Here is a 12,734-nt window from a genome sequence, read left to right as displayed (position 1 = left end):
TTTTCTTCCAAGGAGTAAGTGTCTTTTAATTTCATGGCTGCAGTCACTATCTGCAGTGATTTTGGAGCCCCCAAAAATAAAGTCTGACTCTGTTTCCACTGTTTGCCCATCTATTTCCCATGAAGTGATGGGACCAGATGCCATGATCTTCATTTTCTGAAAGTTGAGCTTTAAGCCAACTTTTTCACTCTCCTCTTTCACTTTCATCAAGAGGCTTTTTAGTTCCTCTTCACTTTCTGCCATAAGAATGGTGTCATCTGCATATCTGAGGTTATTGACATTTCTCCTGGCAATCTTGATTCCAGCTTGTTAGTGTTTCCTAATTTTTAGTAATTTATGTATCATCTTCACAATTTTTTGCCAGACTGTTCATCACCTATCCCATTGTTTGCCTAATATTAAAAAAAAAACTCACTTCTTAGCTTCATCTTAAGCAACAGCATCTGTGATAATGGGTTTGATACAATATTTATCTGATGATTGATAATTATCAGATAAATTATCAGATAATTATCAATAGATAATTGATAATAATTATCTGTGATAATGGGTTTGATACAATCCTTTGTGTGTGTGTGAGACAGACATACACAGATATTACAATAACTTCTTTTAAAAAGTCTATATTCTGTCCAAAAACATCTATAAAACCTTGGAAGACTAAAGTGAATTCATAATAGAGCCTCAAGTGGGAAGGAGCCACCCACCTAGGTAACATTTGAGATTATTTTACTTATGGCTTACTCTGTTAAGATTAAAGTTGACATAGATGAGGGAGTAAGAAGAAAAGTTACATGAATAGGAATGAAAAGAAGAACTTTTAGTTGTAGAATGGGAAGCTGTTAAGAGTGTTACAGAAATGGACCAGAACAAAGGAGAGGCGTCACGTGATCTTGGAATATTGTGCTGGTTTGCGTTCTGAGGGCCTGACTGCGCAGTGCCAGAGTTTATGGGAAACTCTTGTCCTAGAAGAAGTCTGCTGACATGGATAGGAAGGAGAACAGGACCTCTGGGAATTTTGTTGAGTGCTCTTTTAAAGTCAGTGCTAGTACAAATCCTTAAATGTTCAGGTAGAGGAAAGGCCTGTAGGGGCACAGTGTCACTTAACTTCATTTAGAAAGTCATTTCCAGTGTATATTTCAAGGAAGTACATATTATCTAATAAATGATTTTAGGACTTTGGTTAAAATAAAGTGTTGATCATTTACACTGAATGAATTTTTATTTTCATTTCAAATGCTTGAACCAGACAATAGATGAGTTTAGGTTTGTGATCAGAAATGTTATTTTTATACATTTTATTTTAAAAGGTGAATGCCAGATTAAAGTTTCTTGATTTTTCAGATGAAATACATGTGTGTGTGTGTGTGCTTAGTCACTCAGTCGTGTCTGACTATTGTGACCCCATAGACCATAGCCTGCCAGGCTCCTCTGTCCATGGGATTCTCCAGACAAGAATACTGGAGTGGGTTGCCATTTCCTTCTCCAGGGGATCATCCCCACCCAGGAATTGAACCTGGGCCTCCTGCATTGCAGGCAGATTCTTTACCGACTGAGCTATGAGGGACCCCCTAAAATTTGCAATTTTAGACCAGAAAGATCAGTGTTTTATAGTGCTTCTCCCATACTCATTAAGTAAATATTGCATTTATTTGATTATATTTTTTTTTACTTTCTAGAAATATTTATAGAAAGTAAATATTTTTGGTATTTTGTTTTGAGGCAGTATGCAGCTATAACTTTAGCTGTATTTTATGGACAAAAAGTGTCATATAAGTGTTAGGATTATTAGTCCTTTTTATCTGTTTAATGCTGATTAAGATGTAGAAATTTAAAAATTACTAAGGGTAATGTTCCTGAAGGACATTCTGCAGTGAATATTTTTGTCATTAAGTATTTCAAAATTTTTATTGCCTCAATAAAAATAGATAATTGAAACTTTTTCTAGGCTTCTGTCATATTACCATAGGGAAAATGGAAATTATTAGATTACATTGGAAAAAGTATTAAATGATTATAAAAACCAAGTGACGTTGTTGTTTAGTTGCTAAGTCATGTCCAACTCTTTTGCGACTCCATGGGCTGTAGCCCACCAGGCTCCTCTGTTCATGGGATTTCCCAAGCAAGAATACCGGAGTGGGTTGCCATTTCCTTCTCCAGGGGATCTTCCTGACCCAAGGATGGAAACTGCGTATCCTGCATTGCAGGCAGATTCTTTACCACTGAACCACCTGGGAAGCCCAAGTGAAGTATATTCTTGTAATCTAACTTTTAATCTTATGTCATTGTGTGTGTGTGTGTTAGTTGCTTAGTCGTTTCCGACGCTTTGCAATCCTATAGACTGTAGCCCACCAGGCCCCTCCATTCATGGGATTCTCCAGGCAAGAACACTGGAGTGGGTTGGCATTTCCTTCTCCGAAAGGAACTATAGAAAGAGAGTGAAGTCGCTCAGTTGTGTCCGACTGTTTGCGACCTCATGGATGGTAGCCTACCAGGTTCCTCCATCCATGGAATTTTCCAGGCAAGAGTACTGGAGTGGTTTGCCATTTCCTTCTCCCTTATGTCATTAGTAGTGGGGAATTTGAGGCCAGAAAACAAATTTTAATCACTTTTTGTCTTTTTTTTTTTTCATTTTAAAATGGAGGTCCTATTTATCTTATATGGTTATTGCAAAAGTTAAAGATAATATATGTGAAGGCTTATTTTAGTACAACAGTTCTTGAGTTTTATTTAGTTTAGGTTCATATTCCTGGCATGTAACAATTTTTTATATTTAAGGAGTGCAAGGAAACTTTTGTAACTATGTAAATATAACTATTTTAACTATGTATCAATTTTTTGGGTAGATTACATTAATAAGGAGATTGGGGAAAAAAATCCTTTTAAATGGAAACATGTTTGAACAATGTTGTGTACTATGTTTCCTTACATTTGATGCATTATATAGTTTCCAAAGATTTTTGTATTTTTAATCTCATATAAGCCTTTTAGTTATATGTCTTTAAAATGGGCTTAATAATGGTTATCTACCTTATAGGATTATTGGGAGAAGGTTATTATGAGAATTAAATGTGCTCTATTGCTTACTACAGTGCTTGACACATTGAAATTACTAACTCTCTGTGTTTAAATTTTTTCTTTAAATTGACTTGTGCCTCTTTTGTTTTTAAATTGTATCTATTTTTAGTTAAGGTATAATATCAAGTAAGGTGCATAAATCTTAAGTGTATAAATGTTATAAAATTTTAATTTGCTTACATCCATGTAATCACTTTCTAGATCAAGAGGCAGAACATTGATGTCACTTTAAAAGTTTCCCTTGTGCCCTTTCTCAGTCACTTCCTCTCCCTTCCCCTCCCAGAAGCAATGATTATTCTGACTTCTGTCTCTGTAGATGAGTTCTGCCTATACTTGAACTTCCTATAAATGGAATCATACAGTGTACTCTGTTTTTTTTCTGTCTGGCTTCTTTTTGTTTAACACGGTATCTATGAGAGTCATCCACTGAGTTGCATGTATAAGTATTTTTAAAATGTCTTATAATGTTACATGATATGAATGTATGGCAGTTTATTTATCCTGTTGACAGATATTTGGTTGTTTTTAGTATTTGACTATTATAAATTACTTTAGTATGAACATGTTTGTATATGTCTTCTGGTGGAATTTGCGTTCATTTCTCTTAAGTATATACCAAGGGGTGGGACTGTTGGCTCGTAGGGTTGATGTATGTTTAATACTTTATCAAGCAGTCAACCACCAAAGTGGTTGAACCAGATTATATTCCCACTAAAGATTTCCATCAACAGGAGGGGTTTCAGTTACTTCACATCCTGGTCAATACTTAGTATTGTCATGTCAGTATTATTAATTTCATCAGTTCTGGTGAGTGTGTATTGGTAATTCCTGGTTTTAATTTGCATTTCCTTGCTGAGTAATTATCTTTTCATATGTTTATTGGTTGTTTGAACATATACTTTTGAAGTATACTTGTTCAGTCTTTTCACATTTTTTTCACAAATGGAGTTGTTTGCTTTTTTAGTGATTTGTCAGATAATTGATTGTAGGTATCTCCAGTGAGTGGATTGCTGGTCACTTTCTTGAAAAAATTTTTTTAATTTTTTGAAGTCTAATCAGTTTTTTTCTTTTATGGTTTTTTTTTTTTTTTTTGCATTATGTTTAAGAAATCATCAACCCCAAGGTCATAAAGATAGTCTTTTTTTTTTTTTAAGAAGCTTTTATTGTTTTGTTTTGCATATTATAGGTCTTTGCCACTTTGAAATTTTTGTGAGTAGGGTCAAGGTTAATTATTTTCCAAACAGATGTCTAGTGGCTGCTTCTTCACTATTTATTAAAAAGACCATACTTTGTACCTGAATTTCAGTGGACCTTTTGTCATTAATCTGTATTCCTGTATATGTGAATCTATTCCTAGGGTGGGGTTTTTGGTTGTTTTCTTTTGATTAGTATTTATCTATCCTTGTGCCAGTGACACACCATCTTACTGTATTTTGTCCTCCAACTTTATTTTTCTTTCAAGATTATCTTGGTTGTTCTGGGTCCTTCCTTTGTATTTCTCTATACATTTTAGAGTTGGCTTTCAGTTTCCACACACACGTGGATGCATGCACACACACGTGCCTACTGGGATTGTGATTTGGATTGCATTGAATCTGTAGATTATTTTGGTGGAGAACTGACATCTTAACATTCTTGAATCTCCAAAACAATAAACATGAACTATTTCTCCGTTTCTTTAGGTCTTTGATTTATCTCAGGAATGTTTTATAGTTTTCAGTATAGAGTAGAGGTCTTGTACATTTTTTATCAGATATACTATTAGACATTGGTATTTTCTGGGGCTTTTGTAAATTGTATTTTTTTTGACTGAAAGAAAACTTTTTTTTAAAAAACTTTTGAATTTTGTGATTATAATCATGACAGTAAAGATGTAATAAGTGAATTTTAATTAAACTAAATTGTCTGCAAAAGCTACAGTTGGCAACCACCGAAACATTTCAACTGATGTGTGTCTTATTTTCTTGATTCATTCTTTTAAAGATTTGTTTGTTTATTTTTATTCTTTAGCTCTGATGGGTCTTCGTGGCTGTACATGGGCTTTCTCTAGTTGTGGTGGGCGGGCCTCTCATTGCGGTGGCTTCTCTTGTTGGGGATTGTGGGCTCTAGGTAGGCTTCCCGGGCTTCGGTCGCTGTGGTCCGGGGGCTCAGTAGTCGCGACTCTTGGGCTCTAGAGCATAGGCTCAGTAGTTGTGGTGCACGGGCTTTGTTGCTCTGCAGCTTGTGGAATCTTCCTGGATCCCTTGTGGGATCTAACCAGTGTCCCCTGCATTACAAGGGGGGATCTTGACCACTAGATGACCAGGGAACCCCCTCTTGATTCATTCTTTAGTTTACCAAATTAATTAACAATTAAATGACATTTAAAAAATGAAATTTTAAAAAGAAACTTCAGAAGTACTCAAATTTATTTTGAGGACTGTTTTCCATACAGTAAAATGTACAGATCTTTCTTATGCAGTTTGATGAATTTTTTCCCCTAAATATCCACCCATGTAGCCACTACCCAGTTCAAAATACAGGACATTGCTAGTAGCTTTAAGCCCCTTCCAAATCAATCCTACACTCTCCCCCATAGATAACCGTATAGGTAGCTGTTACTGAGAATGCTTTTACTTATAGAAATTTTGCTTCATTATTTAAACTGAAGAAGTAATTGCTTGGATTATTGGATGCTTGGATGTTTAAAAGTGTGGCTTTTATTTTCAGCAGAAGTGATAGACAGTATTGATAGTTAGTTGAACTATGATATTTTTTATACCAAGTGGATTGTACTTTTTTTACTTCATAGAATATATAATTTGACCTGTGTTGTATCATTCATGTTGTAATTAGCAGTAATTATTTCATTCTCATTGCTTTAGTAGAGTATGTACATAGTTACTAGTTTAGATAATCCTAGGTAAAATTATCTGCTCAAATACTTTTCTTCTTAACGCAGTGTCTAACAGCATTAACACACAGATTGTGGTGGCTTTCCTACTGAAGTACCGAGAGAAACTGTGGTACCTGAGGGTGCTGGGAGGGAGGAACGTTCTGTGCTCGTCTAAGAGCCAGGGAATCAGCTTGGTGGTAAAGAAATTACAAAACTCTGTGCATTTTCCCTGTTTTCTGAAATTTATGTACTTCTGCTAGTAGAAAGTCGGTGACTCTTTTTATTTTTTCTTTAAGTCTTTATACTGTGGAAATACTAATAATCGCTCACATTTATTGAGCTCATACTAGATACAAGTACTATGCCGAGTGCTTTACTTAAATTACCTGATTTTATTTTCACCAAAACTAATGTTTACCTAATGCTCTGTAGACTGAGGTTTGGGGTCAGTGTAAATGATTACATCCTGTAAGTTTGTATTAGGGCAGGTGACCCCATTTTCTAACTGTTTGTCTTTTCATGAATAGGTATGTCATTGATGGTGCCACTGCTCTTTGGTGTGCAGCAGGAGCGGGCCACTTTGAAGTTGTTAAGCTTCTAGTCAGTCATGGAGCCAACGTGAACCACACCACAGTAACTAACTCAACCCCGCTGCGGGCAGCATGCTTTGATGGCAGATTGGACATTGTGAAATACTTGGTCGAAAATAATGCCAACATCAGCATTGCCAACAAGTATGACAACACTTGCCTAATGATTGCGGCCTACAAGGGACACACCGATGTGGTCAGGTATCTTTTAGAACAGCGTGCTGATCCGAATGCTAAAGCACATTGTGGAGCCACAGCATTGCATTTTGCAGCTGAAGCTGGACACATAGACATCGTGAAGGAGCTGATAAAATGGCGTGCTGCTATAGTAGTGAACGGCCACGGGATGACGCCATTAAAAGTGGCTGCTGAAAGCTGTAAAGCTGATGTTGTCGAACTGTTGCTCTCTCATGCTGATTGTGACCGGAGAAGTCGGATTGAAGCTTTGGAGCTCTTGGGTGCCTCCTTTGCAAATGATCGTGAGAACTATGACATCATGAAGACATATCACTATTTATATTTAGCTATGTTGGAGAGGTTTCAAGATGGTGATAACATTCTTGAGAAAGAGGTTCTCCCACCAATCCATGCTTATGGGAATAGAACTGAATGTAGAAATCCTCAGGAACTGGAATCCATTCGGCAAGACAGAGATGCTCTTCATATGGAAGGCCTCATTGTTCGGGAACGGATTTTAGGTGCCGACAACATTGATGTTTCCCATCCCATCATTTACAGGGGGGCTGTTTATGCAGATAACATGGAATTCGAACAGTGTATCAAGTTGTGGCTTCATGCCCTGCACCTCAGACAGAAAGGTAACAGAAATACCCATAAGGATCTTCTTCGATTTGCCCAAGTTTTTTCACAGATGATACATTTAAATGAAACTGTGAAGGCCCCAGACATAGAATGTGTTTTGAGATGCAGTGTTTTGGAAATAGAACAGAGTATGAACAGAGTAAAAAATATTCCAGATGCTGATGTCCACAGTGCTATGGACAATTATGAATGTAACCTCTATACCTTTCTGTATTTAGTGTGCATCTCCACCAAAACACAGTGCAGTGAAGAAGATCAGTGCAAAATTAACAAGCAGATCTACAACCTGATTCACCTGGATCCCAGAACTCGTGAAGGCTTCACCCTGCTGCATCTAGCCGTCAACTCAAATACCCCAGTTGATGATTTCCACACCAATGATGTATGCAGCTTTCCGAACGCGCTTGTCACAAAGCTCCTGCTGGACTGTGGTGCTGAGGTGAATGCAGTGGACAATGAAGGGAACAGCGCCCTTCACATTATCGTTCAGTACAACAGGCCCATCAGTGATTTTTTGACCTTGCACTCTATCATCATTAGTCTAGTTGAAGCTGGCGCTCACACTGACATGACAAATAAACAGAATAAAACTCCGCTAGACAAAAGTACAACTGGGGTATCAGAAATACTACTTAAAACTCAAATGAAGATGAGTCTCAAGTGCCTGGCTGCCCGGGCAGTTCGGGCTAATGACATTAACTACCAAGACCAGATCCCCAGAACTCTTGAAGAGTTTGTTGGATTTCATTAAGTGACTGGATATGTAAAATCGTTTAATGTGGTGCTAAAAAGTAAAGGACTTTAATCACAGCCAATAGAATTATGTGTTCATAAATTGTACTTTTCTTCCCACTACCCTCCCTCCCTACTTATCCTTCCTTGGTTTTGTATTTGGTCTTCTTGCCTCATATGGTTATTGATTTCAAATACACTTTAAACAAAGCCACATCGTTTAGGTTTGACTATAATCTTAAGGTGTTTGGATAGTGGTCACTTAGCTATTTTTTTTTCTTTTTTTTAAGGAATATAAAATATTTTGTTTATGTAACAAGGGACATTTATGATTTAAAATTGATAAATGTTTTACCAAAATTGCCTAGAAAAGCATTTCTGTTAAGCCTGTGTCAGTGTGTTACCCTTTGCAGCAGTTTTGAGGATTTCATGAAGGAAAACAACTAAAAGAAGCATTAAAATTAATGGAATATCCACATGTTCTGCACATGCCAAACTGTGATAGGTGGTTTCCACTCTTCCATTATTTATGTGAAATGATACAACATATTATGACATCGGGAGGATTTTTAAAAAGTATAGCTGCAGATTAATCTGAAAAATGTGCTAACTTAATAGTAGTTAAAAATGCATAAAGTTAAATCCATTGAAATTGTTGAATTATGCTCGGTGATACATACAAAATAGTAATCTTAAGCAACTTTTCAGAGAATATTGATGGACTATTTGCCTTTGGGCTTGGCTTCTAAAATGCATAGACATTTTGATGTGGTTAATCTAAATTCCAGCAGTCAACATTTGACTCAGCTCACAGACATGTAAAAATTATTATGATTGCTGTGTTTTCTCCTATGAAGCAAGTTGTCACATTACAGTTATACATTCTGTTTTTGTCCCCTTCTTCCTCTCTTCTTGTGTGGTATCTTTTCAAATTGAAAACTACTTTTCCAGAGGGCATTATTTGTGCCTCCCTAAGGTTTTTATGACAGGTGAAAAGGAACTGGGATATTTTTTTCACTTTCTTCATTTAGTCTGTGATAAGAAGAAAAATCACTAGAGTGGTATAGATTCAGTGTTTTTGATGATGAAAATAATTCTCATTGCCATTTTGAAAGTTATTTCTGTCTGAGGGCAGCAAATTTTGGAACCAGAAAATGTCACTTATTCTGACAGGCTGTACAGAGGTCTTTATGGTTTTGGTTTTGTTTTAATGGCAACATTTTGACTGTCAGACTAAAAGAATATTCTGTGATTATCTTTAAGCATCACAGAAATTCAAGGGTACATACCTATTTCTTTCAATGTTAAAAATGATAAGTAAAATTAGCTATATCTATTTTTTTCTCTAGTGCCAAATGAATGCCTTAGCTACTCATAGTGCATGGTACTGTAAGTGAAGACCTGCAGCTTTTTTTCTTTAATGAAAAGCATTATAATGGTGTAGCAACATCAGATATAAACTTAAAAAACAACAAGATTTCAGTTAACATTTTATGTATAGATATTGCTTTGTGAAGTCTAAGAAACAGGTTGCAGCTGGATCAGTATAAAAGAGAGTGACCAAGCCAAAATCAGCACCTAGGGCCTTAAATATAATAGAGATACCCCATGAAATGAGATACTCTGAAGGATGGGAGGGAATGGATGGGGGACTTTAAAAACCTATTCCCCCAAGAATGCAGGATCCTTTTACTGTTGCTGTAGTTATACTTTGCGTGTCTTCTTGCTTCAATTAGGAATGTTTTGATGGTGAATTCTGCCATAGTAATCTACTTCTGTTTTCCTAACCTGGGATTTTTACAAGAAAGGTTTTTAGGATGGTCTAAAGGGAGGTATTTGATCCCTAATTTGAAAATTACTGGCCTTGATCTTCCTGGTGTGAATCAAGGAACTAGTGTACCTTGCTCTTGGCAACTCTCGTGGCCTGAAAGAGAAAATGCTCATCCTCCAGGTGGGTGAATCACACCTTTTTCGCAGCTCCGATCAGACACTGTATTTTTCAGACTTCAAGGCCTGCTTATTTGACAGTCTGAGGAACAGCTGTGACACTTGGTATTTACTTGGTTCCGTTATTAATGCATATGATTTTTAAACATCAGAACTTAAAATATCAGATAATGTTGCATGTTTTATAAAACATTTCATCCCTTTGGCTACCCAGGATGAGAACTATTTTAGGTATTACATACTTATTAAATGAGAATAATGATTATCTGTACATATTCAGGCAACGAAATTTAATGGTACTCAGTGTTTTTGAGAAGGGAGGACCAAATGCTGGAAAGAGTAAAACTGCTGATTGAAATGCTGACAAAGTTGAATTTGAAGACAGTGGGATAGATTATGAATTTTGCTAATGGTAACTGAGATTTTTTTTTTTTAACTATACTATAGCAGTACATTGTTCACTATATTGCTAAGGATCTAATTCTGTCTTGTAAAACAAATCCAAATATGTATTGTGAAACACCTGTATAAAACCATTCTTGAAACAAGTGATCTACATGCCTGTTTTTTTTTTTTTTAATTTGTTTTTGATAGAATTATTTTAAAATGTGTTTAGCGAAACCCTTCCCACACTTAAGTTTCTTTTTTTTTTAAGGGAAATAAATATGTAAGGTGATAGTTCTGTATCTCAGCTTCTCTGAGAACTCTGGGCTATTGCTTTTTTTTAGCCACTTTTGTCCTTTTGTGTTTATTATTGGTAGAATTGTGTTTTAGACTATAAATCTTCCTTGATAACATTACAAATTCAATCAAAACTTCTTGCTTAATAATTGTCGTATAAATTTGAATTAGAGACCCAGGTGGATGAATGCCTGGGCAAACCATGTGAAACCTGGGTGGGTTTTGCACTTAAGAGTTGGTAAAATTGATCTCTTGAGTTTAGGTAACTGTATAGTTCAAGGAATGGGCAAGAAATCCATCCTTAGACTGATAAAAGGGAAATTTTTGACCTAAGAACTCTGAAACAACATTGTTTTCAGTCTACCCTGGATTGCTTTCTCGTAGGCCACAGTCCAACTATCTTAAGGTTTTTTGCTGTGTAAACTTCAACCAGCCAACAAGCCAATGAAAAAGCAAGCTTTGGTCTTGTTTGTTTCTGGGAAGGGTTTTATTTCATTACTCTGATAGTTGATTAGTAACTTGGTAATTATGAGAAACTTAGGTCTGCTAGCACTGTTTGAAGTAAAATGTGATTTGGGGCCAGCAGCTGCAGAAGTATCAACTCTGCATCTGGCAAGTGTTTTTGAAAATTAGATCCCAAGGGAACAATACCCTGTCACTAGTCACCACCTCAGCTGAGGCAGCTACTTTAGGAATAAGGTTGCTTTGGATTATTCGAGCAGAAATAGTTCTTTCTTGGGGCAAGGGGCAGGGTGAGGAGTGAGTTACTGCACCTTGGATTGCTTTGCTGGCTTTAGAAGCAGCCAGTGATTGAACTAGAGAGGAGATGGATAAAAGTATAAAGGACTTGCTTTTATGGTAGATTTTCTGTAAAAACCTTGAGTATTCCTTTCAGGCTAGCCAGATGTGTCAATGTACAGATGACTGTTCGTTTTCCTCACTGACTATACTGTAACATTAAAATGGGTTAAAACAAAACTGCCTTTTGCTCTATGAGAAGTTATTAGTCCATAAGATTTTAAGCTGTGTGTTTACTCCTGCTCTGAAAATGCACAGCCCTGCTCTGGATACCCTCTCTGGAAGGTAGAGAGCTCCTAGTGTGTATGGCACATTGCCGGGCTTTCTCGTACATTCCTGGCAGATTTGCCCAAATCTTCAGATGGGCTGGGTAGTACAGTATCTTCTCCAAATGTGGGATCTGAAATAAATACTACATGGATAGTGGTGATAGATATATTAATTTTTAAAACTGTAAAGTAAATGTCTCTAGTCCTAGGTTTGTGGTGTGTTCATTTGTGTTACTGTGTAGGGAAGGAACACTGACTTAATGGTTATGGGGAGTGTATCTTGATGTGTGTGCAGGGGTGAGACTCGCTAAATTAACAGCTTTTCATTTAGGGGTAAGTCACGTGTTGAGTGGCCTAATCAAAAAAATGAAGGAGCGAAGATACAAGCTTTGCCAAGTGATGAAATGAACAAGCTTTTGTATCTGTTTTTTATCAGGTGTTGTAAAATTTGTGCATGGCCTTTTTTGTTGTTGCTTAGTTAATTGGTAGAGAAGAAAAGATGAGGGAGAAAATATTAGCTTTGCTAACCAGTCTTTTCAGACGTACATAGCTGAAGAGTAAAATCTGACTGGCTTAACACGGTGAAAGAGCCTATCTTTTATAACACTCACCTCATCCTGCAGTCCTCCACATAGAAGAATCCCATTGTTGTATTCTAGTAATTCACTGTGATTTATAACAAACCAGTGATGTCATCCTATTGTGCACTTTTGTCCAACCATTTACGTGACTTTAATAAACATAGTAAACTTGCTGACTGCACCAGAGGTCTGTTAGTGATTTATATATTGCATGACATTTTCTATTTGAGTTTGACATGTAGAATCATTTTTAATTTCGTAGTAATCGATAGTCCTAATAGCCCAGCTAATTTGAAACTAACAATATTGCTGTGTAAAAGGAAAAAATGGTGTTTGTGTTCAGTAAATGTTTGAAAAAAAA

At 36.4% G+C, this 12,734-nt stretch overlaps 1 protein-coding gene across 1 annotated transcript in view; it reads left to right on the top strand.

Annotated features, from left to right (window-relative positions):
- Positions 1-12,734, top strand: part of FEM1B (fem-1 homolog b (C. elegans)) — a 16,876-nt gene extending 4,142 nt beyond the window's left edge. The window contains exon 2 of the mRNA XM_010834509.1: positions 6,481-12,734. Coding sequence (XP_010832811.1) covers positions 6,481-8,116 — 1,636 coding nt within the window. The 3' untranslated portion in view covers positions 8,117-12,734. The remainder of the gene's footprint in view (positions 1-6,480) is intronic.

This window comes from Bison bison, unplaced genomic scaffold (genome assembly GCF_000754665.1).
Source record: "Bison bison bison isolate TAMUID 2011002044 unplaced genomic scaffold, Bison_UMD1.0 scf7180017864034, whole genome shotgun sequence".
In the NCBI taxonomy this organism is placed as follows: Eukaryota; Metazoa; Chordata; class Mammalia; order Artiodactyla; family Bovidae; genus Bison; species Bison bison.
Note: the sequence above shows the minus strand (reverse complement) of the source record. Positions and strands in the feature narration are given on the sequence as shown.